General features: G+C 47.8%; 1 protein-coding gene across 1 annotated transcript; it reads left to right on the top strand.

Annotated features, from left to right (window-relative positions):
• Positions 1-10,118: 10,118 nt before the first annotated feature.
• LOC139572251 (uncharacterized) lies at positions 10,119-24,921 on the top strand. Its single transcript, XM_071394895.1, has 9 exons — positions 10,119-10,254; positions 13,302-13,382; positions 17,590-20,280; positions 20,407-21,271; positions 21,454-21,685; positions 21,855-21,953; positions 22,111-22,360; positions 23,659-23,775; positions 24,328-24,921. Exons 3-9 carry the CDS (start codon positions 18,060-18,062, stop codon positions 24,483-24,485), a joined length of 3,942 nt encoding a protein of 1,313 aa, XP_071250996.1. The 5' UTR covers positions 10,119-10,254; positions 13,302-13,382; positions 17,590-18,059; the 3' UTR covers positions 24,486-24,921.
• The last annotated feature ends 1,695 nt before the right edge of the window (positions 24,922-26,616 follow it).

Genomic DNA, 26,616 nt, shown 5'->3' with positions numbered 1-26,616 from the left:
TCGATGACGTAGCCGTAGCCTACAAAGGTCCTTCACCGCCACCTGCTGTTCGAAACCCCACGAAACACAGGCGCTCCTCTCCAATGAGTGAGTATCAACCTCTATAGTGGTCTCCATTCTCTACGAACCAGTTAGTCGGTGAGAAACAAGAACAGTATTATAATATTCTCATGTGCCATGAACTGTTTAATGTCATTTGCAACTGCTAATTTGATAGGCCTGTAGTAGGCCTAATATTGCCTTTGTAAGGGGTTATGGTTATCTTATCCTCTGAAGCCTACGGGAAATACTAGGAATCTGTCAGTTCTCTACGAAGGCAATGTGAGTTGGTTGATGATTTACGATCCTATTTGTCCCAATAGACAGAGAAGCCATTCTTCTGGAGGAGACTGTGGTGGGAGGCTGAAAAGATGTCTGGAGTTGCAGATGTGAACATTGGGATGTTTCCCTCACATAACCAGACCAGCGCTACACTGTCCAGCAGAGATCTTCATTTACATTTTATATAGCGCTAATAAAGCTGTACATGGGTGGAAACAGAAACTCGCCTCATCCATTACCAATGTGTAACACCCATCTGATTTCTCTGCCTCTACAGTGTTTCCCATATTGATTATTGCTTGGCTGGGTGGAAAATCTCTCAAAGCAAAACCCCGGGCCTCTGACACCAAAACATTCCATTTACAGCTAATGCTTTTGGGTAGTGGTCAACAGAGATGGTGCCTAGCCTATACAATGGCCTATACAAACATTGAACTGTCAAGCAAGCAAACCATTTATCATAATTGGCATCTCCTGAAACTGAATTGTTTCTGCGTAAACATTATATTTTTTTCTTTTTTCTTTTTCTGTGATATATAGGTGACAAGTAAGTTTGCCTATGTGTTGTCATTGCATGGACTTTGGTCATTCATGATATAGATATAGGCTAATGTCACCATTCCATAGTCCATGATAGCATGGGGAGACTTTGAGATTGGCTCATTTGGCTGATACTGTATCTGCACACAGCCACGAGACATCTGTCTGTACAATGTGACAGTCTAGTCATCTATAACCCAAACCACTTCCCTGCTTCCGTTATGCTACTGGCTGACTGCCAGTGGCTTACTGCCACTGTCTGACTGCCCCTGGCTGACTGCCTATGGCTGACTGCTACTGGCTGACTGTCTGTTACTGGTGGATGTAAGGGGTAATGGCTGTGACTTGTTGCTTCACTACAGATTGCACAAACACATGTAAGTACTGTACCTTTCTTATTACAGATTATACATAAATGTTACAATGTTATATGTCACATGCGCCGAATACAACAGGTGTAGTAGACCTTACCGTTAAATGCTTACCTTCAAGCCCTTAACCAACAATTCAGATTTTTAAGTAAGTAAGAAAATATTTGCTATATATTATTTATTCATTTTGAAAAAAGTAACACAATAAAATAACAATAACGAGGCTATATACAGGGGGTGCCAGTACCGAGTCAATGTGCGGGGGTACAGGTTAGTCGAGGTAATTGAGGTAACATGTACAGTCGTGGCCAAAAGTTTTGAGAATGACACAAATATTAATTTTCACAAAGTCTGCTGCCTCAGTTTGTATGATGGCAATTGGCATATACTCCAGAATGTTATGAAGTGATCAGATGAATTGCAATTAATTGCAAAGTCCCTCTTTGCCATGCAAATGAACTGAATCCCCCAAAAACATTTCCACTACGTTTCAGCCCTGCCACAAAAGGACCAGCTGACATCATGTCAGTGATTCTCTCGTTAACACAGGTGTGAGTGTTGACGAGGACAAGGCTGGAGATCACTCTGTCATGCTGATTGAGTTCGAACAACAGACTGGAAGCTTCAAAAGGAGGGTGGTGCTTTGAATCATTGTTCTTCCTCTGTCAATCATGGTTACCTGCAAGGAAACACGTGCCGTCATCATTGCTTTGCACAAAAAGTGCTTCACAGGCAAGCATATTGCTGCCAGTAAGATTGCACCTAAATCAACCATTTATCAGATCATCAGAACTTCAAGGAGAGCGGCTCAATTGTTGTGAAGAAGGCAACAGGGCGCCCAAGAAAGTCCAGCAAGCGCCAGGACCGTCTCCTAAAGTTGATTCAGCTGCGGGATCGGGGAACCACCAGTACAGAGCTTACTCAGGAATGGCAGCAGGCAGGTGTGAGTGCATCTACACGCACAGTGAGGCGAAGACTTTTGGAGGATGGCCTGGTGTCAAGAAGGGCAGGAAAGAAGCGACTTCTCTCCAGGAAAAACATCAGGGACAGACTGATATTCTGCAAAAGGTAGAGGGATTGGACTGCTGAGGACTGGGGTAAAGTCATTTTCTCTGATGAATCCCCTTTCCGATTGTTTGGGGCATCCGGAAAAGATGCCCCAAACAAAAAGAAGACAAGGTGAGCGCTACCATCAGTCCTGTGTCATGCCAACAGTAAAGCATTCTGAGACCATTCATGTGTGAGGTTGCTTCTCAGCCAAGGGAGTGGGCTCACTCACAATTTTACCTAAGAACACAGCCATGAATAAAGAATGGTACCAACACATCCTCCGAGAGCAACTTCTCCCAACCATCCAGGAACAGTTTGGTGATGAACAATGCCTTTTCCAGCATGATGGAGCACCTTGCCATAAGGCAAAAGTGATAACTAAGTGGCTCGGGGAACAAAACATCAATATTTTGGGTCCATGGCCAGGAAAATCCCCAGACCTTAATCCCATTGAGAACTTGTGGTCAATCCTCAACAGGCGGGTGGACAAACAAAAACCCACAAATTCTGACAAACTCCAAGCATTGATTATGCAAGATTGGGCTGCCATCAGTCAGGATGTGGCCCAGAAGTTAATTGACAGCATGCCAGGGCGGATTGCAGAGGTTTTGGAAAAGAAGGGTCAACACTGCAAATATTGACTCTTTGCATCAACTTCATGTATGTCACGTTCTGACCTTAGTTTCTTTGTGTTAGGTTGGTCAGGGCGTGAGTTGGAGTGGGCAGTCTATGTTCTTTTTTCTAGGTTGTTTGTTTTCTATGTGTTTTGCCTGGTGTGGTTCCCAATCAGAGGCAGCTGTTTTTTTTAACCAGGAGCAGAGGGTTCTGGACTCCTGGACATGGGAGGAAATTTTGGACGGCAAAGGACCCTGTGCACAGCCGGGGGAGTATCGCCGTCCGAAAGAGGAGCTGGAGGCAGCTAGAGAGGAGCGGCGCCACTACGAGGAATTGGCGCGAGGTAACGGGCACGAGAGGCAGCCCCAGACATTTTTTTTGGGGGGGGGGACACACGGGTGGATTGGCGGACTCAGGTAGGAGACCTGAGCGAACTCCCCGTGCTTACCGTGGCGAGAGAGTGACTGGGCAGGCACCGTGTTATGCGGGGGAGCGCACAATGTCCCCAGTGCGCACGCATAGCCCGGTGCGTTACATCGCAGCTCCTCGAATCGGCCGGGCTAGAGTGGGCATCGAGCCAGGAGGGATGATGCCGCCTCAGCGCATCTGGTCTCCAGTGCGTCTCCTCGGCCCGGGGTATATTACACCAGCCCTACGCACGGTGTCTCCAGTTCGCCAGCACAGCCCAGTGCGGCCTGTTCCAACTCCCCGCACTTGCCGGGCTACAGGGGGAATCCAGCCAGGACGAGTGGTGCTAGCTCTACGCTCGAGACCGCCAGTGCGCCTCCACGGTCCAGTGCATCCGGTGCCTCGGCCAAGGACAGGGCCTCCTGCATGTCTCCCCAGCCTGGTGAGTTCTGTGCCTTCTCCCAGAGCCAGGCCTCCTCTGTGTCTCTCCACTCCAGTGGTGATCCATGGCAAGAAGCCTCCAGTGATAATCCATGGCACAAAGCCTCCAGTGATGATCCATGGCAAGAAGCCTCCAGTGATGATCCATTGCACGAAGCCTCCAGTGATAATCCATGGCAAGAAGCCTCCTGTGATAATCCATGGCACGAAGCCTCCAGTGATGATCCATGGCACGAAGCCTCCAGTGATAATCCATGGCAAGAAGCCGCCAGTGATAATCCATGGCATGAAGCCTCCAGTGATGATCCATGGCAAGAGGCCTCTAGTGATAATCCATGGCACGAAGCCTCCAGTGATGATCCATGGCACGAAGCCTCCAGTGATGATCCATGGCACGAAGCCTCCTGTGAGGATCCATGGCACGAAGCCTCCGGTGAGGATCCATGGAATGAGGCCTCCAACGAAGGATGTCAGTCCGGAGCCTCCAGCGACGCCCTCTAGTCCGGAGTCTCCAGCGACGCCCTCTAGTCCGGAGCCTCCAGCGACGCCCTCTAGTCCGGAGCCTCCAGCGACACCCTCTAGTCCGGAGCCTCCAGCGACGCCCTCTAGTCCGGAGCCTCCAGCGACGCCCTCTAGTCCGGAGCCTCCAGCGACACCCTCTAGTCCGGAGCCTCCAGCGACGCCCTCTAGTCCGGAGCCTCCAGCGACGCCCTCTAGTCCGGAGCCTCCAGCGACGCCCTCTAGACCGGAGCCTCCAGCGACGCCCTCCTGTCCGGAGCCTCCAGCGCCGTCCTCCTGTCCGGAGCAGCCGGAGTCTCCCTCTAGTCCGGAGCCTCCAGCGACGCCCTCTAGTCCGGAGCCTCCAGCGACGCCCTCCTGTCCGGAGCCTCCAGCGACGCCCTCTAGTCCGGAGCCTCCAGCGACGCCCTCTAGTCCGGAGCCTCCAGCGACGCCCTCTAGTCCGGAGCCTCCAGCGACGCCCTCTAGTCCGGAGCCTCCAGCGACGCCCTCTAGTCCGGAGCCTCCAGCGCCCTCCTGTCCGGAGCCTCCAGCGCCGTCCTCCTGTCCGGAGCAGCCGGAGTCTCCCTCTAGTCCGGAGCCTCCAGCGACGCCCTCTAGTCCGGAGCCTCCAGCGCCGTCCTCCTGTCCGGAGCAGCCGGAGTCTCCCTCTAGTCCGGAGCCTCCAGCGACGCCCTCTAGTCCGGAGCCTCCAGCGACGCCCTCCTGTCCGGAGCCTCCAGCGACGCCCTCTAGTCCGGAGCCTCCAGCGACGCCCTCTAGTCCGGAGCCTCCAGCGACGCCCTCTAGTCCGGAGCCTCCAGCGACGCCCTCTAGTCCGGAGCCTCCAGCGACGCCCTCTAGTCCGGAGCCTCCAGCGACGCCCTCCTGTCCGGAGCCTCCAGCGCCGTCCTCCTGTCCGGAGCAGCCGGAGTCTTCCTCTAGTCCGGAGCCTCCAGTGACGCCCTCTAGTCCGGAGCCTCCAGCGACGCCCTCCTGTCCGGTGCAGCCGGAGTCTCCCTCTAGTCCGTAGCCTCCAGCGACGCCCTCTAGTCCGGAGCCTCCAGCGACGCCCTCTTGTCCGGAGCCGCCGGAGTCCCCTCTAGTCCGGAGCCTCCAGCGATGCCATCTAGTCCGGAGCTTCCAGCGCCGTCCTCCTGTCCGGAGCAGCCGGAGTCACCCTCCTGTCCGGAGCAGCCGGAGTCTCCCATCTATTCGGGGCCCGCTGCAAGGGTCCCCAGTCCAAGGTCGGCAGCGAGGGTCACCACTCCAAAGGCGCCACTTAAGCGGGCAAAGACTCTGGTGGAGTGGGGTCCACGTCCCGCACCAGAGCCGCCACCGCGGACAGACGCCCACCCAGACCTTTGGGGGGGGGGTACTGTCACGTTCCGACCTTAGTTTCTTTTTTATGTCTTTGTGTTAGGTTGGTCAGGGCGTGAGTTGGAGTGGGCAGTCTATGTTCTTTTTTCTAGGTTGTTTGTTTTCTATGTGTTTGGCCTGGTGTGGTTCCCAATCAGAGGCAGCTGTTTTTCGTTGTCTCTGATTGGGAGCCATATTCAGGTAGCCTGTTTTCCATTGTGTGTTGTGGGTGGTTGTTTCCGTTTCAGTGTTTTCACCATTCGGGACTGTTTCGGTTTTCATTTTGATTCTCTTGTTCTTTTTGTATTCATTCTATTAAAAGATATTATGGATACGTACCATGCTGCACATCGGTCCGATATTTCCTACTCCTCCTCAGACGAAGAGGACGAAAGCCTTTACAATGTAATTGTCGTTAAAAGCCTTTGACACTTATGAAATGCTTGTAATTATACTTCAGTATTCCATAGTACCATCTGACAAAAATTTCGAAAGATCCTGAAGCAGCAAACTTTGTGAAAATTCATATTTGTGTCATTCTCAAAACTTTTGGCCATGACTGTAGGTAGGGGTAAAGTGACTATGCATAGATACTAAACAGCAAGCAGCAGTCTAAAAAAGGGGGTCAATGAAAATAGTCTGGGTAGCCATTTGATATACTGTTTAGCAGTCTTATGGCTTGGGGGTAGAAGCTGTTATTAAGGAGACTTTTGGACTTTGACACTCCAGTACCGCTTGCCATGCTGTAACAGAGAAAACAGTCTATGACTTTGGTGGTTGGAGTCTTTGACAGTTTTTAGTGTCTTTCTCCTACACCGCCTGGTATATATTTTTTTTAACTAGGCAAGTCAGTTAAGAACAAATTCTTATTTCACAATGACGGCCTACCCCGGCCAAATCCTCCCCTAACCTGGACGACGCTGGGCCAATTGGGCGCCCTATGGGACTCCCGATCACAGCCGTTTGTGATACAGCCCGAGATCGAACCAGGGTCTATAGTGACACCTCTAGCACTGAGATGCAGTGCCTTAGACCGCTGCGCCACTTGGGAGCCTACTGCTGGATGGCAGAAAGATTAGCCCCAGTGATGTACTAGACCGTAAGCACTGCCCTCTGTAGCGCCTTGCGGTTGGATGCTGAGCAGTTGCCATACCAAGCGGTGATGCAACTAGTCAGGATCCTCTCGATGGTGCAGCTGTAGAACTCTTTGAGGATCTGAGGACTCATGCCAAATCTTATGTCTCCTGAACATACGAGTGAGTGAGTGACTGAGTAAGACAGTGACTGAGTAAGACAGTGACTGAATAAGACAGTGACTGAGTGAATGAATGAGTGAGTGAGACGGTGCCTGAGTAAGACAGTGACTGAGTGAATGAATGAGTGAGACAGTGACTGATTGAGTGAATGTCTGCTCGCCCGCCTGCCTCTGTTTTTGTCTGTTTATATTCCCATGCAGTATAAACCGGTGTGGTTGGTCAGCTGCCCTCTCAGACCACATTCTGCTACTGAGAATAAACCATGCTGCCTTCACAGCCTTGGCAGTCTGAAACATCTACAGGAAACAGAGGAATACTGCTACTGAGAATAAACCATGATGCCTTCACAGCCTTGGCAGTCTGAAACACCTACAGGAAACAGAGGAATACTGCTACTGAGAATAAACCATGCTGCCTTCACAGCCTTGGCAGTCTGAAACATCTACAGGAAACAGAATAATAATGCTACTGAGAATAAACCATGCTGCCTTCACAGCCTTGGCAGTCTGAAACATCTAGAGGAAACAGAGGAATACTGCTAACGAGACAGTGGTCATGAAGGAGGAATACTGCTGACGAGACAGTGGTCATGAAGGAGGAATACTGCTAACGAGACAGTGGTCATGAAGGAGGAATACTGCTAACGAGACAGTGGTCATGAAGGAGGAATACTGCTGACGAGACAGTGGTCATGAAGGAGGAATACTGCTGACGAGACAGTGGTCATGAAGGAGGAATACTGCTAACGAGACAGTGGTCATGAAGGAGGAATATTGCTAACGAGACAGTGGTCATGAAGGAGGAATACTGCTAACGAGACAGTGGTCATGAAGGAGGAATACTGCTAACGAGACAGTGGTCATGAAGGAGGAATACTGCTAACGAGACAGTGGTCATGAAGGAGGAATACTGCTGACGAGACAGTGGTCATGAAGGAGGAATACTGCTGACGAGACAGTGGTCATGAAGGAGGAATACTGCTGACGAGACAGTGGTCATGAAGGAGGAATACTGCTAACGAGACAGTGGTCATGAAGGAGGAATATTGCTAACGAGACAGTGGTCATGAAGGAGGAATACTGCTGACGAGACAGTGGTCATGAAGGAGGAATACTGCTAACGAGACAGAGGTCATGAAGGAGGAATACTGCTGACGAGACAGTGCTCATGAAGGAGGAATACTGCTAACGAGACAGTGGTCATGAAGGAGGAATACTGCTAACGAGACAGAGGTCATGAAGGAGGAATACTGCTAACGAGACAGAGGTCATGAAGGAGGAATACTGCTGACGAGACAGTGCTCATGAAGGAGGAATACTGCTGACGAGACAGTGGTCATGAAGGAGGAATACTGCTGACGAGACAGTGCTCATGAAGGAGGAATACTGCTGACGAGACAGTGGTCATGAAGGAGGAATACTGCTGACGAGACAGTGGTCATGAAGGAGGAATACTGCTAACGAGACAGTGGTCATGAAGGAGGAATACTGCTAACGAGACAGTGGTCATGAAGGAGGAATACTGCTAACGAGACAGTGGTCATGAAGGAGGAATACTGCTGACGAGACAGTGGTCATGAAGGAGGAATACTGCTAACGAGACAGTGGTCATGAAGGAGGAATACTGCTGACGAGACAGTGGTCATGAAGGAGGAATACTGCTGACGAGACAGTGGTCATGAAGGAGGAATACTGCTGACGAGACAGTGGTCATGAAGGAGGAATACTGCTAACGAGACAGTGGTCATGAAGGAGGAATACTGCTGACGAGACAGTGGTCATGAAGGAGGAATACTGCTGACGAGACAGTGGTCATGAAGGAGGAATACTGCTAACGAGACAGTGGTCATGAAGGAGGAATACTGCTGACGAGACAGTGGTCATGAAGGAGGAATACTGCTAACGAGACAGTGGTCATGAAGGAGGAATATTGCTAACGAGACAGTGGTCATGAAGGAGGAATACTGCTAACGAGACAGTGGTCATGAAGGAGGAATATTGCTAACGAGACAGTGGTCATGAAGGAAAGGAGACAAGGAAAGGATCCTGTTAGGGACACAGCACACTGTATATGTAAATGAAAGTGTAATACTGATGTCTCTACTGGTGGTGTGACACTTCTTTGTTCCCTCAGGAAGGAAGTCTCTCAGCTCACGCTTCAGACGACAGAGCGGAACAGCTACAAGTCTGAGGTAAATCTTTTTTTACCCTAATTTTAAAGTCATTTTCAACCTTTTCATATATTTCTTATAATGCAAATACTGTCTTGTCTAGATCTGCTCTGTTCCAGGGCATCAACATGACACTGAACACACTGACAGATATATAATCAATATGTGGGAGTACCTTTAGACCTATTGACCTGTGCTATTGATAAGTTGATGTTATTTATCTCAGTCAGAGCCCTGAACTAGCCAACCCTCACATTGCCCCAAGACTCTCTCTGTCTTACCTATCTTTTAGACATCTCCAAAAAGGAACTCCCCTGGGGAAAAGGAGTGTTGGAAGTATAGGCTCATATGAGCTGTGTGGAGGTCTCCTAATGCAAGCCTTTGTTGATTCCCCATTACACAGGTAACCCGACTCAGCTTGGTCTCCGCTCATGTAATCTAACATTCTCACTCTGTACAGTTAGAGTTCTACATCCCAATGTTGTTTCACCTGGAAAGGTTACCTAGGGTGGGCTGAGAAGGATTAGGCTCTCTCTCGCTCTCTCCCTTTCCCTCTCTCTTTCTCTCTCTCCTTCTCAGTTTCACATCATCATCAGAACCGAGAGATTGATTTTGATATGGCTGTTTGGTTGGTGTGTGTGTGTGTGTGTGTGTGTGTGTGTGTGTGTGTGTGTGTGTGTGTGTGTGTGTGTGTGTGTGTGTGTGTGTGTGTGTGTGTGTGTGTGTGTGTGTGTGTGTGTGTGTGTGTGTGTGTGTGTGTGTGTGTGTGTGTGTGTGTGTGTGTGTTGTACAGCGTCACATCTCATGTAGTGTAGTTGTAAATCTACTGACTGACTTCAGGGTTAACTGATCAATACAAAATGGCAGCATGTGTTTGTACTGTATGTGTGTGTGGAAGGGGATGATACATATGCATGTGTACATACAGTATAAGTGCGTGTGTGTGTGCGTGGTCAGAAGGTGACACACTGAGCGAGTCTGGAATGCCGTCCTGTGAGGAAGGAGGGAGTAACAATGGAAGGGGGAGGAGAGAGAGAGAGGGGGGGTAAACCAGTGGGGTAGGTTTGTGTTACTGTATAGATACATAATGCAAAGATGACAGAGAACACACAGAGAGAGGGAGCTGGGAGGAGGATGAGGATGATGGTAACAGTACTCTCTCCCACTACTACCACAAAACACAGCTTCTGATTGGATCAGCTTGGACTCCTAAGTTTCTCTGAAGGTAAGGTGTGTTTCTGTGTCTTTGTTAAATTTGGCTTTAGAGTGAATGGGGCCATGTTGTTGCCAACGGATACGCAGGTGGGAGGCTTTGTGAGCTGGGTGAACAGGTGTTTCTGTAAACTGACACTGGGACTTACCTGAGTCAAAAAAGAGCTGGTACACATAGAAAAACACACATTACCACCAAATATGGAATTAATACACTCTCATGGATTAAGTCTTCCTGTTGATAGGTGTTATTCATTCATTTTTGGGATCTTCAAACTTTCTGATATAATGATATATCATGTTGATTAGTTGTACTGTGATGTTTTCAGCTGTTTACTTTTGGCTGGGTTGGTGACAGTTGGGTGACAGTTATTCTGTTCACTGATATGACAGCAGTCTGCACCCATTAGACAGTTAGCTTTGCATAACGCCCCAGAGATGAAATAGTTGACAGTGGGAGGTTATATGTCAATCCGTAGGTGAATGACTGGATAACAAGTCAAGAACCCATAACTGAAGGGATGCTTCACTCTAACTTTCACTGGTTGTGAGTACTGTAGTAGATAGTGAGTAAACTATCTTGTACTGAGTAGGGTATCTTGTACTGAGTAAAGTATCTTGTACTGAGTAGAGTATCTTGTATTGAGTAGAGTATCTTGCACTGAGTAGAGTATCTTGCACTGAGTAGAGTATCTTGTAATGAGTAGAGTATCTTGTATTGAGTAGAGTATCTTGTATTGAGTAGAGTATCTTGTATTGAGTAGAGTATCTTGTACTGAGTAGAGTATCTTGTACTGAGTAGAGTATCTTGTACTGAGTAGAGTATCTTGTACTGAGTAGAGTATCTTGTACTGAGTAGAGTATCTTGTACTGAGTAGAGTATCTTGTACTGAGTAGAGTATCTTGTACTGAGTAGAGTATCTTGTACTGAGTAGAGTATCTTGTATTGAGTAGAGTATCTTGTACTGAGTAGAGTATCTTGTACTGAGTAAAGTATCTTGTATTGAGTAAAGTATCTTGCACTTAGTAGAATATCTTGTAGGGAAAAAAGGTGCTATCTAGAACCAAAAAGGGTTGTACACATAGGAAAACCCTTTGGATAACCTTTTTTTGATTCCAGGTAGAACCCTTTTGGTTCCAGGTAGAACACTTTTGGGTTCCATGTAGAACCCTCTGTAACCCTTTCTACAGAGGGTTCTACATGGAACCCAAAATGTTTTATACCTGGAACCAAAAACGGTCTACCTGGAACAAAAAAGTGTAATCCTATGGGGACAGATGAAGAACCCTTTTGCAACCCTTTTTCTAAGAGTGTACTGAGTATAGTATCTTATACTGACAATAGAGTATCTTGTACTGACAGTAGAGTATCTTGTACTGACAGTAGAGTATCTTGTACTGACAGTAGAGTAACTTGTACTGACAGTAGAGTAACTTGTACTGACAATAGAGTAACTTGTACTGACAGTAGAGTAACTTGTACTGACAGTCGAGTATCTTGTACTGACAGTAGAGTAACTTGTACTGACAGTAGAGTAAATTGTACTGACAGTAGAGTACCTTGTACTGACAGTAGAGTAACTTGTACTGACAGTAGAGTACCTTGTACTGACAGTAGAGTACCTTGTACTGACAGTAGAGTAACCTGTACTGACAGTAGAGTAACGTGTACTGACAATAGAGTATCTTGTACTGACAGTAGAGTAACTTGTACTGACAGTAGAGTACCTTGTACTGACAGTAGAGTACCTTGTACTGACAGTAGAGTACCTTGTACTGACAGGAGAGTAACTTGTACTGACAGGAGAGTAACTTGTACTGACAGTAGAGTAACTTGTACTGACAGTAGAGTACCTTGTACTGACAGGAGAGTATATTTTACTGACAGAGTATCTTGTGCTGAGAGTAGGGTATCTTGTGCTGAGAGTAGGGTGTCTTGTGCTGAGAGTAGTGTGTCTTGTGCTGAGAGTAGGGTATCTTGTGCTGAGAGTAGGGTGTCTTGTGCTGAGAGTAGTGTGTCTTGTGCTGAGAGTAGTGTGTCTTGTGCTGAGAGTAGTGTGTCTTGTGCTGAGAGTAGGGTGTCTTGTGCTGAGAGTAGTGTGTCTTGTGCTGAGAGTAGGGTGTCTTGTGCTGAGAGTAGGGTGTCTTGTGCTGAGAGTAGTGTGTCTTGTGCTGAGAGTAGTGTGTCTTGTGCTGAGAGTAGGGTGTCTTGTGCTGAGAGTAGTGTGTCTTGTGCTGAGAGTAGGGTGTCTTGTGCTGAGAGTAGGGTATCTTGTGCTGAGAGTAGGGTGTCTTGTGCTGAGAGTAGGGTGTCTTGTGCTGAGAGTAGTGTGTCTTGTGCTGAGAGTAGGGTGTCTTGTGCTGAGAGTAGGGTGTCTTGTGCTGAGAGTAGGGTGTCTTGTGCTGAGAGTAGTGTGTCTTGTGCTGAGAGTAGGGTGTCTTGTGCTGAGAGTAGGGTGTCTTGTGCTGAGAGTAGGGTGTCTTGTGCTGAGAGTAGGGTGTCTTGTACAGACAGGAGAGTATGTTGTACTGACAGGAGAGTATGTTGTACTGACAGGAGAGTATGTTGTACTGACAGGAGAGTATGTTGTACTGGCAGGAGAGTATGTTGTACAGACAGGAGAGTATGTTGTACAGACAGGAGAGTATGCTGTACAGACAGGAGAGTATGCTGTACAGACAGGAGAGTATGTTGTTCTAACAGGAGAGTATGCTGTACAGACAGGAGAGTATGTTGTACTGGCAGGAGAGTATGTTGTACTGACAGGAGAGTATGTTGTACAGACAGGAGAGTATGTTGTACTGACAGGAGAGTATGTTGTACAGACAGGAGAGTATGTTGTTCTAACATGCCCAGATTCCCGTCATTTGCATGAAGAAAAGACGTAAGAGGACGCAGATCAGGCTGCCTTTTGAGAATCCGTAGGCGAGCGAGTAAACTTTCACTGCCATCAGTGCTACTTGCTAACATGCAATCATTGGAAAATAAAATTGATGACCTACAATTACGATTATCCTACCAACGGGACATTAAGAACTGTAATATCTTGTGTTTCACAGAGTTGTGGGTGAACGACGACACAGATAATATAGAGCTGGAGGGATTTTCAATGCACCGGCAGAACAGAGAAGCTATGTCTGGTAAGACGAGGGGTGGGGGTGTGTGTCTTTTTGTCAATAACAGCTGGTGCGCGATGTCTAATATTAAAGAAGTCTTGAGGTATTGCTCGCCTGAGGTAGAGTACCTATGATAAGCTGTAGACCACACTATTTACCAAGAGAGTTCTCATCTATATTATTCGTAGCCGTCTATTTACCACCACAGACCGATGCTGGCACTAAGACCGCACTCAACCAACACTATAAGGCCATAAGCAAACAAGAAAATGCTCACCCAGAAGCGGCGCTCCTAGTGGCCGGGAACTTTAATGCATGCAAACTTAAATCAGTTTGACCACATTTTTACCAGCATGTCACATGTGCAACCAGAGGAAAAAACCTCTAGACCACCTTTACTCCACACATAGAGATGCTACAAAGCTCTCCCTCACCCTCCATTTGGCAAATATGTCCATAATTCTATCCTCCTGATTCCTGCTTACAAGCAAAAACTAAAGCAGGAAGTACCAGTGACTCACTCAATACGAAAGTGGTCAGATGACGCGGATGCTACGCTACGCTACAGGACTGTTTTGCTAGCACATACTGGAATATGTTCCGGGATTCATCCAATGGCATTGAGGAGTATACCACCTCAGTCATCGGCTTCATCAATAAGTGCATCGACGACGTCGTCCCCACATTGACCGTACGTACATATCCAAACATGGATTACAGGCAACATCCGCATTGAGCTAAAGGTGCCGCTTTCAAGGAGCGGGACACTAATCCGGATGCCTATAAGAAATCCGGCTATGCCCTCAGACGAACCATCAAACAAGCAAAGCGTCAATGCAGGATTTAGAGTCCTACTACACCGGATATGATGCTCGTCGGATGTGGCAGCGCTTGAAAACTATTACGGACTACAAAGGGAAACCCAGACGCGAGCTGTCCAGTGATGCGAGCCTACCAGACGAGCTAAATACCTTTTATGCTCGCTTCGAGGCAAGCAACACTGAAGCATGTACGAGAGCACCAGCTGTTCTAGATGACTGTGTGATAATGCTCTCGGTAGCCATTGTGAGCAAGACCTTAAACAGGTCAACATAGTCCCTGTGCCCAAGGAAGCGAAGGTAACCTGCATAAATGATTACCGCCTCGTAGCACTCACATCGGTAACCATGAAGTGCTTTGAAAGAATGATCTTGACTCACGTCAACAGCATCCTCCTGGAAACCCTAGACCTACTCCAATTCGCATACCGCCCCAACAGATCCACAGATGACGCAATCTCAATCACACTCCACACTGCCCTTTCCCACCTGGACAAAATTAACACCTATGTGAGAATGCTGTTCATTGACTACAGCTCAGCGTTCACCACCATAGTGCCCTCAAAGCTCATCACTAAGCTAAGGACCCTGGGACATAACACCTCCCTCTGTAACTGGATCCTGGACTTCCTGACGGGCCGCCTCCAGGTGGTAAGGGTAGGCATCAACACGTCTGTCATGCTGATTCTCAACACTGGGGACCCTCAGGGGTGTGTACTTAGTCCCCTCCTGTACTCCCTGTTCACCCACGACTGCGTGGCCAAACACGACTCCAACACCATCAAGTTTGCTGACGACACAACAGTGGTAGGCCTGATCACCGACAATAATGAGACAGCCTATAGGGAGGAGGTCAGAGAACTGGCAGTGTGGTGCCAGGTCAACAACCTCTCCCTCATTGTGAGCAAGACTAAGGAGCTGATCGTGGACTACAGGAAAAGGTTGGCTGAACAGGCCCCCATTAACATCAACGGGGCTGTAGTGGAGCAGGTCGAGAGTTTCAAGTTCCTTGGTGTCCACATAACCAACGATCTATCATGGTCAAAACACACCAAGACAGTTGTGAAGAGGGCACGGCAAAACCATTTCCCCCTCAGGAGACTGAAAAGATTTGTCATGGGTCCCCAGATCCTCAAAACGTTCTACAGCTGCACCATCGAGAGCATCCTGACCGGTTGTATCACTGCCTAGTATGGCAACTGCTCGGCATCTGACCGCAAGACGCTACAGAGGTTAGTGCGTACGGCCCAGTACATAACTGGGGCCAAGCTTCCTGCAATCCAGGACCTATATAATAGGCAGTGTCAGAGGAAAGCCCATAAAATTGTCAGAGACTCCAGTCACCCAAGTCATAGACTGTTTTCTCTACTATTGCACGGCAAGCGGTACCGGAGTGCCAAGTCTAGGACCAAAAGGCTCCTTAACAGCTTCTACCCCCAAGCCATAAGACTGCTGAACAACTAATCAAATGGCCACCGGACTATTACATTGACCCCCCCCCCCCCCCCCCCATTTGTTTTGTACACTGCTGTTACTCGCTGTTTATTATCTATGCATAGTCACTTCTCCCCTACCTACATGTACAAATTACCTCTAATCTGTACCCCTGTACACTGACTCGGTATCGGTACCCCCTGTATATAGCCTCGTTATTATAATTTTTTTAAACTTTAGTTTATTTGGTAAATATTTTCTTAACTCTTCTTGAACTGCACTGTTGGTTAGGGCTTGTAAGTAAGCATTTCACAGTAAGGTCTACACTTGTTGTATTTGGCGCATGTGACAAATAAAGTTTGATTGGATCTTGTACTGAGTAGAGTATCTTGTACAGACGGTAAATAGATGAGTAAATAAACTGGTGGTTCAGTAGGTTGGAACATGCTGATTGCAACACCAGAGTTGAGGGTCTGATTCCCACATGGGCCAACATATACTGAGTGGCTTTGTATGGAAATGTCACGTTCACTGTCTTCAAACTCCCTGTCATAGATGAACCAAGGTGCAGCTTGTAATTCCACATCTTTAATAAAGTCAAACCTTCACAAAAAACAGGTAAACAGAGACCGAACGTGACGCAACCGTGGCGCACACAAACACACACAGAAAATATTAATTACCCACAACATAGGTGGGGAAAAGGCTGCCTAAGTATGATTCCCAATCAGAGACAACGATAGACAGCTGCCTCTGATTGGGAACCACACTCGGCCAAAAACAAAGAAATAGAAAACATAGAATGCCCACCCAAATCACAACCTGACCTAACCAAATAGAGAAATAAAAAGGCTCTCTAAGGTCAGGGCGTGACAAGAAGTCCATCACCATGCTATTGTTCTAACAGCAGGTCAACAGTACCCTACGATAGTGACAGTGTAGATATCAGTAGCTCCATCAGAAAGCAGTGCCCATTCAAACTGCATGGAAAGCAGTTTCACTCAGTTCCGCTTCTGTTACAATCTTATCTGATCACATTCAACTCTGTTTGACTGAGCCCTTTGTGGAGCACTTTGAATCTCTGTCTGTGTTTTGATTGTTTCATTTGACGAGAGAGTGCATGCATATGCGTGTGTGTGTGCGAGAGAGACAGAGAGACAGAGAGACAGAGAGACAGAGAGACAGAGAGACAGAGAGAAAGAGAGTGAGAAAGAAGGAAGGAAAGAGAGAGATTAGGCTGTATCTGTGTAATACATTGTTTCCTAGTGTCAGAGTGGATTGTTGTCTGATTGGTTTTTCCAGTTTGATTTTAGGTTGTCGCCAGTCCAGTCGACCTAGGACATGTTTCTAGTGTAAACAGCTGTTAGGACATACCCATTTAAGTGACGTGTTTAGGTGGTGAGTGTGTGTGTGTGCAGAGGGAGACCTCTATGTGAATGGACTCATTGAGTCAGTATGAGGGGAATGTATGGAAGGCAGCAGAGTTTCACTGATGAGGTAACCTCACTTCACTGAGATGGTGGTTGGATGGAGACTTACTATAGAGTTTGGAATGTTCTTTTTTTTCAACTTAATTCTTTTTTTCATTCGTTTTTTGTTGTTGACACTTTCATTTCTTTACATATCTCTCCTTTTCTGTATTTTTTTCTTCTTTCTATCTCTCTGTCTCTGTCTCTTTCTGTCATCTCCTTTTCAGTCTTTCTCTTTTCTGTCTCTCTTTGTCTCTTTCTGTCTCTGTCATCTCCATTCCTCTCTCTCTCTCTCTCTCTCTCTCTCTCTGATGACTGTAATCTGGCTACTGTGTGCTACTAGCTGTACTGTATCATTACATTTGACCATAGTGTCCAGAATACCGTTACCTCAGCATTCCTAACCATTTCATTTCAAAGATGGAATTTTCTCAGTAAAAATATGCAATGTTTTTCATATGTAAGTATAACATAACATTTGACATATGATATATTTCTTTATGTTTGCAGTGTTCTGAGGCTTATGTGTGACCGCTCACCCAGGAAAACTTCACTGCTGAGGACCTCTGTTTGACTACTGGAGCCGACACCACAGAGACACAGAGAGGAATGGACAGAGAGGGAAGGAGAACTAACAATCATCTCTGAGTGTGTGGGAGACAGAAATGCAGAGAATCTTCATGGATGGAATCTCAAACCTGTGGATATACAAGTGAGTGTCTGTTGATATCTGGAGCCCCAAACATGAGCAGATTGCAGTTCAACCACTCTGACGTTTCTGCTGGGGCAGACAAACACCTTTCCTACCAGGCCTGTGCTGCTGTCGAAGGCTTCTGTGATGATTTTGACCAGTGGTTAAACTGCAAAAAGGATTACTGGGATTCTTAAACTGTCACCTTTTACTACATACTACATTTGGAATAATTCAACTCGCACTGGCCCCATTCCCCAGTGAGGGGAAATACACAACAGGCTCCACAATGGCCACCGGACAGTTGAGACAGAGTGGTGGTGTGAGGGACGTGATCCCAGAGGATGGCAGTGACAGGGGAGGAAACTGTGGCAGTGCAGGGAAGTTGGCTGGAGACCAGGGCAGGACAGAGTGGAGAAGGATAAACCTGCCCAAAAGGAGTAAGAGTTTAGACTGGAGAGGAAGGGGGGCTAGCCCTGGCGAGGGGCTCAGGACGGGGCTGCTGAGGTGTTCTGGGAACCTAGGGGGGTCCACACTTCAACGAGCACAGAGTTTGGAGAGTAGGGGGGCAGGAGAGAGCAATGTGTTGTCCAGGGTGAAGGCCTTTAACTCAGTTGGACCAGGGGAAGTGATGAGCCCCGTTGGGGGGTCAGAGTGTTCCCTTGGTGAAGGGGTGTCCCCTGTGGGTCTAGGGTATGTGGCTCTATCTCTGGAGAGGGCCAGTGGGGGCCAGTCCCTCCCCACCAGGCTGAGGTCTAGTCCAGGTCCTGGGTCTGGAACCAGAAAATCAGCCCGTGGATCTCTTGGATCCTCCAGGGGTCAGAGTATCTGGGACCGGATACAGAAGCTCTATGGGACTACTGGACCTGATAAAGCTACTAACAGAGATGAGGATGTGAAGGACTCAACCAGAACCAAGCGTCTCTCAGCACCGGTAGGAGACTGGTCTCTATTGGAGAGGGATGGGGGGGATACAGCAGCCAATCGGAGGAAGTCCACCACAGACTCTGTCTTTGTCTCCCCCCTCTCCTCCCCCTTTTCCTCCACCTTTCCCTCCCCCCTCAGTGGTTTATCCAGGGGGGAGAGGAACGGCCTGCTCTCACACACACCCCTGGTAGAACAGAACACCACACACACACCCCTGGTAGAACAGAACACCACACACACACCCCTGGTAGAACAGAACACCACACACACACCCCTGGTAGAACAGAACACCACACACACACCCCTGGTAGAACAGAACACCACACACACACCCCTGGTAGAACAGAACACCACACACACCCCCCTGGTAGAACAGAACACCACACACACGCCCCTGGTAGAACAGAACACCACACACACACCCCTGGTAGAACAGAACACCACACACACACCCCTGGTAGAACAGAACACCACACACACACCCCTGGTAGAACAGAACACCACACACACTACACACACACCACAGAGACATCAGAGTAGTGCAGTCAAGGTGTCTGGTTTGAGCCCCTCAGTGTCTCCAGTGTCAGGGTGGACCACACCCACACTCTCATACAAACCCTCACACACACCGTTAGTGGAGGGGTCATCAGTGTGCATTAGGGACCCCTCACTATCCCCTCCATTAGGAGACAAACAGGAGAGAGGGATTAAGGAGGTGACAAACACTGTGGGCAGAAAGAGTGGAAGTAGTGAAGACAGCGAAAAGGAGAGAATAAGGGTGGGGAGCATGGCTCAGGAAAAAGAGAAATGGACTGATGTCGAAGGAAAAAGGCACAAGAAAAAGGAGGTGGAGAAGGGAGGGAGAGATAACGCTGAAGTCTCTCTCCCCCAGCACAGACTATCAGTGACACCCACCAGGGACTCTCCGCCTATCACAACGTCCGGAGTAGGGGTCACCATAGGGTCAAACCCCCTCCTGACCAATCAGCTTAATGGGAAAACTGACACCTATGACAGGAGCAAGACCCCTGGTAGAGGCGTGGCCAGGGAACAGAGCCTGTCAGAAGATGTGTTTGAAGCCAACACCCCACAGAGGATAACATTACAGAACACTGAAAATACCAAGTTACCTGGGAAACTGGTAGTGCCCTCTGCAGCCAGTGTGAGGAACAAGATCCACCAGTTTGAAGCTCTGACACAGACATCTCAGGTCCCAGTGCCCAACTACCTGAAGCCCAGACGGGCTTTCTCTGTCCCGGAGCAGCTCAGTGAGTCTGGAGAGGGAGTCAGGAAGAGTGGGTTGGATAGACAGGTAGGTGGGGTGGGGGGAGTATGGGAGAGAGGGAGAGGAGAGGGAGGGATTGTAATTATGGATGGGGTGAGAGGACGAGGAGAAGGGGTAAGGAAGAGTGTGCCAGATAAAGCACTTGGTGGAGGGAGAGGAGGTGAGGTAGTGCGAGAAGAGAGGAAGACTGATAGAGGGTGGGCGGTGAGGTCTATGTCAGTGGATGAGGTGAGGCTGGGGAGCAGGGAGAGAAGGGGAGTAGGGGAGAGAGGGGGAGTAGGGGAGAGAGGGGGAGTGGGTTATAGAGGGGGAGTAGGGGAGAGAGGGGGAGTGGGTTATAGAGGGGGAGTAGGGGAGAGAGGGGGAGTGGGTTATAGAGGGGGAGTAGGGGAGAGAGGGGGAGTGTGTTATAGAGGGGGAGTAGGAGAGAGAGGGGGAGTGGGGGAGATAGGCAGAGTGGGTTATAGAGGTTTAGTACGGGGAGTGGGTGAGACAGGAGGAGTGGGGGAGACAGGAAGAGTGGGGGAGAAGGCTGTTGGCTCTGGTACGTTTTCCAACCTCAAGGGTAAACTAGACATCCCTCTGAATGGCAAAACCACCAGAGACACTCTGAGAGACTTTTCCATTGATGAGCCAGACCTCCCCAATCACACAGTCACACCCCAGGACTGGAGTAGGAGAGGCACCAACACAAAGACTACTACAGTCACTGCCAAGGACACTTCATCCTCCCAGCTGTCTAACTCTATGAACAACTCCACTGACGTTCCAGGTGGCCCTGACCAGTCTAGGAGGCCTCACAGTAGAGACTCACCTAACCTGCCATCTCCAGTGAGCGATGACGACAAGACACCCACCAACACCCCCCAGAACTCCCCCTTCCACCCCCAGAACACACCTCCCACCTCCCCACACCTCCCCACTACTTCCCTGCAGCCTAAACACCAACAGGGTGTAGATTCAGGCCTGACTGCCCTGAAGAACCCTCCAGTCTCCACACACACAGCCCAGGGTAGGGTCACTACTGACCCTGCTATCCCAGTCTCACACTCTGGCCTGGGGAGGGATTCCCTGTCCCTTCCCCTCACCTCCTCCTCCCCCAGCAGCCTACCCCTCCTCCCCACCCTGGCTCGATGGAACTCAGAGGAGGGGGGATGGAGTGATGAGGATACTGATGATGAAGGTACAGAGAAGGACGAGGACTCCACCTACGACTCAGACTCTGCTGAATCTTCGGTGACCGTCACCAGCGCCATGAGCCAATCACATCGTAGGAGCTTCTCTCTCAGGTGGGTCACTTCTATTTTCAACTGATGATGAAAATACTACGCTAACACAACAAGCACCATGTTTAAAAGTCAATTAACAGCTAGAAAGGTGTGATTATTGTCAGGCTACCTGTTACTTGTTTTTATCTAATCATTCAATTTTATCTTTGAGTTTATTCCCCCACTATGTCTCTCTCCCTCAGTCTGGCAGAGCTGTGTAACTTCGGAGAGGTGGACTATGATCCCCAGTCTTCCTCTGACAGTGAGGAGTGGCCATCCAGCCGGTCAGCCAGCCGGTCAGCCAGCCGGTCAGCCAGCCGGTCAGCCAGCCTGTCGTCTGACGTGTCGGCACTGTCCTGTGTGTCTGTCCTGGGCAGTGATGAGCTGAACCGCCTGCTGGACGACGTAAAGGGCCTGGGGGACACAACGCTGCAGGTACTACAACTATCTTCACTATACCAGACTAAACAACCAGCTAAAACATTACATTAGTGTTATTCCATTCTAATTAGCATTAATAATAGCATCAGTATTTGTCAATGCTCAACTGCCATCTTGTGCTGTTGCTGTTCTATCCCCCTCGCTATCTCTCCCCGCTCTATAGAACTATGAGGATGTCCAGGTGGTGGTTCTCCATAAGGATGTTGGTGTGGGACTGGGCTTCACCATGGCAGGAGGAGTGGACCAGAACAAACCTGTCATTGTGAGTACTACACAACTAGTACCAATGCTTCCATGTTTCTGTGAGCAACTCAGGTCACCCACACAATTCAAGACCACATTAGCCCACTGATCTAAAGCCTAGGCATCATGTTTTTTCACTTCGTGGTCTACTCTGACCTCTGGTGTTTGTCTTCCAGGTCCATAAGGTGTTCCCGGCAGGGGTGGCTGCTAAGGAGGGATCCATCCAGGAGGGAGACAAGGTCCTGTCAATCAACGGCACAGCGCTGTGTGGCTCCTCCCACTGGGAGGTGCTGAGGACACTAAGGAGGGCACGGACTCAGGGGATGGGCGTGGTTGTTTTGAGGAGAGGGGGGGTAACAGACCCCCGTAAGGGAGGAACAGTGACTGACAGTCGAGGAGGGACACAGACAGAGCCTGCTAACACTGGTGAGATAGATCAGCTGGTTGGAGCATTGCAGTAGCACTTTTTAGAACTGTGGTAAAAGTTATCTAAAGCAGAACAACATTGATCAATGTTCCAAAGTCATTTCAGCTTCTCTCTTCTCACCCTGAACCTGTTGTTTTTCCACAGCTTCTCTCTTCTCACCCTGAACCTGTTGTTTTTCCACAGCTTCTCTCTTCTCACCCTGAACCTGTTGTTTTTCCACAGCTTCTCTCTTCTCACCCTGAACCTGTTGTTTTTCCACAGCTTCTCTCTTCTCACCCTGAACCTGTTGTTTTTCCACAGCTTCTCTCTTCTCACCCTGTACCTGTTGTTTTTCCACAGCTTCTCTCTTCTCACCCTGAACCTGTTGTTTTTCCACAGCTTCTCTCTTCTCACCCTGAACCTGTTGTTTTTCCACAGCTTCTCTCTTCTCACCCTGAACCTGTTGTTTTTCCACAGCTTCTCTCTTCTCACCCTGAACCTGTTGTTTTTCCACAGCTTCTCTCTTCTCACCCTGAACCTGTTGTTTTTCCACAGCTTCTCTCTTCTCACCCTGAACCTGTTGTTTTTCCACAGCTTCTCTCTTCTCACCCTGAACCTGTTGTTTTTCCACAGCTTCTCTCTTCTCACCCTGAACCTGTTGTTTTTCCACAGCTTCTCTCTTCTCACCCTGAACCTGTTGTTTTTCCACAGCTTCTCTCTTCTCACCCTGAACCTGTTGTTTTTCCACAGCTTCTCTCTTCTCACCCTGAACCTGTTGTTTTTCCACAGCTTCTCTCTTCTCACCCTGAACCTGTTGTTTTTCCACAGCTTCTCTCTTCTCACCCTGAACCTGTTGTTTTTCCACAGCTTCTCTCTTCTCACCCTGAACCTGTTGTTTTTCCACAGCTTCTCTCTTCTCACCCTGAACCTGTTGTTTTTCCACAGCTTCTCTCTTCTCACCCTGAACCTGTTGTTTTTCCACAGCTTCTCTCTTCTCACCCTGAACCTGTTGTTTTTCCACAGCTTCTCTCTTCTCACCCTGAACCTGTTGTTTTTCCACAGCTTCTCTCTTCTCACCCTGAACCTGTTGTTTTTCCACAGCTTCTCTCTTCTCACCCTGAACCTGTTGTTTTTCCACAGCTTCTCTCTTCTCACCCTGAACCTGTTGTTTTTCCACAGCTTCTCTCTTCTCACCCTGAACCTGTTGTTTTTCCACAGCTTCTCTCTTATCATCCTGAACATGTTGTTTTGACAGAGAACGTAGGCAAATGTGTGTGTGGGAGTCATTTTGACCGTGTGTGTGTGTCCTGTGTGTCAGGTCAGAGGATGTGTGTGAGGCTGGAGAAGCGCAGCAGAGACCTGGGCTTCAGTCTGGAGGGAGGAGTGGGTTCCAGCCTGGGAGACAAACCCCTCACCGTACAGAAACTCTTCCTGGGTGAGAGGTCAACCTACCTACAAAATATAGTAGTATTAGTGAACGTTACTTGATCATCTATTTTATTCCTATTACTGTTTCCTCCCTTTTGAAAAAATTAAGTATTCTGTTGTCATGTTATCATCTTGTGAATATATTCTGTTGTCATGTTATCATCTTGTGAATATATTCTGTTGTCATGTTATCATCTTGTGAATATATTCTGTTGTCATGTTATCATCTTGTGAATATATTCTGTTTTCATGTATTTTCAAGAGGACCATAATGGAAATAAGTGAAAAGTTTTTTGTCATTCTCGATGAGTTAAAAACTGCAATAATGCATTGTGTCCACACATATTGTGTTTTTAAATGGCCAAATAAATCAAATACACTTACTGTATATCACCACATGGTAGAGGAGATGGCCTTTCTATTGAGGTCATTCAAATGAATGTCTCTTTAGTCAGCCGAAACACGTGTCAAACTCCAAGCTCAGACCATTGGTTATGAGGTGTCTGATAAAGATATCAAGGTAAACATCCGCTAACAATAAGCCCCTCTTCTCTTTCAGGTGGTCCAGTGAACCAGGTGTCTCCAGGGGACGAGGTGTTGGAGATCGAGGGTGTGAGCTTGGTGGGCCTGAGGAGGCTGGAGGCCTGGACCATGATCAGAACACTGCCCCCTGGGCCTGTGGATGTGGTACTACACCGTCCTCACAAACCACAGTGACAGGAATGAACATTGATATGTACCCTCGATATGCTTATAACAAGGCACTGAAGCATTGTACGAGGTTGAAGTGAGGGTTGCCAATCTGATTCTGGATATGTGGTTCGGGTCAACTTCTACCTCAAGTGAGAGGGATGATATGTATTGCACCAGTCATACGATAACAAAGCACTGAAGAGACCAGTAAACATTGAGGAGAGGGCCTGTCTGTATATAGGGTCAACCCAGGGTATGAAGAGGGAGAGAGAGATCAATACAGAGGTCATTTATTTAATTTTGTAGAAATATGCTTAATGTTTCTTTAATACCTAGTCTGCCCATTGTTTTATATGATGAAATGTAAGGAGTTTGTATATGGCTGTAATATATATTGTGACTAGAAAGTTCATATCCGTCCTCTGTCTACTTGCTGTTATTAAATCCTACAATAACCCCATGGTTGAAAACGGTCCCTGTTTAAACACAGTACATGGCGACAGGTAGCCAAGCGGTTAAGCGCATTAGGCCAGTAATCGACTAGGTGTAAAATATGTTGATGTGTCCTTGAGCAAGGCACTTAACCCTAATTACTGCTGTAACTCACTCTGGATAAGAGCGTCTGCTAATTACTCAAATGTAAATGTACATTGGTTTACTTACAGGGGGCGCTAGAGGATCACATATTATCTGGCCACTTATGCTGCCCACAAATATACTCTGTTCTCAGGGATAGGTGTGTGTGTGTGTGTGTGTGTGTGTGAGTGCATGTGTGCATGTGCAATGAGGCTCTTAGGTGTAGTTTATAGGCCTATATGCGTTTATGCAATGTCTCAGTGACACATCGCGTTCGAATTACACTGATTAATGTTACTGATTAACGTCACTCATTAATTAGCGACAGGTCAGGTCAGAAGGACGCAACTTGTCAGAAGACACTGCTCTTGGTGGGATGGGTTCTCATTGGATGGGTCTCCCTCCCTGACACCTGACCATGTGATAAGATGGCATTAGGCAATAGCCGATGTAATACTAAGCTTAGCTTTTTCTGCCCTTAACAAGAGATAAATAAAGATATTTATTTATATAGCCCTTCTTACATCAGCTGATATCTCAAAGTGCTGTACAGAAACCCAGCCTAAAACCCCAAACAGCAAACAACACAGGTGTAGAAGCACGGTGGCTAGGAAAAACTTCCTAGAAAGGCCAAAACCTAGGAAGAAACCTAGAGAGGAACCAGGCTATGAGGGGTGGCCAGTCCTCTTCTGGCTGTGCCGGGTGGAGATTATAACAGAACATGGCCAAGATGTTCAAATGTTCATAAATTACCAGCATGGTCAAATAATAATAATCACAGTACTTGTCGAGGGTGCAGCAAGTGTAGGAGTTAGTACTTAGACATATAGAGACAGGTATCACACTATTGAGCAAAAGACAGGTGTACATTAGAATATAGGAGGAGAAGGAAGAGAAGGCAACACGTGAGTGCATTTGCCATTCTGGTAAAAACAGGAAACCAAAGATTAAACAGATAGTAAAATGGCCTAAGCCATACGTGCTTTAAAGTGCATTTATGGAAAGAGCAGGACACCATTATGAAGATTAAATAGAGAGGAAAGGCCATAAGTGCTTAGGGTAAAGGCCATAAGTGCTTAGGGTAAGATAGACATATATTAATTTTAGGACACGAGAGGGTCCTGCCACCATTATAATCTAATCAAGAGCGGATACAGGCGTTATTGGGCGTAAACAAGCAGGAAGCCGAAATAAAGGATAATGGTGGCAGATGACCTAGGAGAAGTAATTTAATTAACATATGTGATGAACTCATGTGCTGTGTGTGTATAAAGACAGAGCCAGTGCTCTGGGAAGGTGTGTGTCCCGCGGACCATCTAGGCTAAGATATACTTTGTATTAAAGCCTATATTGAATTTACAAGTTCTTGTAAGAGTGTTATATTTCTGAGACGATTATCCACGACAAGTCAGCACCTCAGGAGTAAATGTCAGTTGGCTTTTCATAGCCGATCATTAAGAGTATCTCTACCGCTCCTGCAGTCTCTAGAGAGTTGAAAACAGCAGGTCTGGGACAGGTAGCACGTCCGTTGAACAGGTCAGGGTTCCATAGCCGCAGGCAGAACAGTTGAAACTGGAGC

This window comes from Salvelinus alpinus, chromosome 4 (assembly GCF_045679555.1).
Source record: "Salvelinus alpinus chromosome 4, SLU_Salpinus.1, whole genome shotgun sequence".
NCBI lineage: Eukaryota > Metazoa > Chordata > Actinopteri > Salmoniformes > Salmonidae > Salvelinus > Salvelinus alpinus.
Note: the sequence above shows the minus strand (reverse complement) of the source record. Positions and strands in the feature narration are given on the sequence as shown.

Excerpts from the sequence above, each read along its gene's own strand:
- LOC139572251 (XM_071394895.1), top strand. The coding sequence starts at position 18,060 with ATGGCCACCGGACAGTTGAGACAGAGTGGTGGTGTGAGGGACGTGATC. Across the intron at positions 21,272-21,453 it reads CGTAGGAGCTTCTCTCTCAG|TCTGGCAGAGCTGTGTAACT; the intron begins GTGGGTCACTTC and ends TCTCTCCCTCAG. Across the intron at positions 23,776-24,327 it reads CGTACAGAAACTCTTCCTGG|GTGGTCCAGTGAACCAGGTG; the intron begins GTGAGAGGTCAA and ends CTTCTCTTTCAG.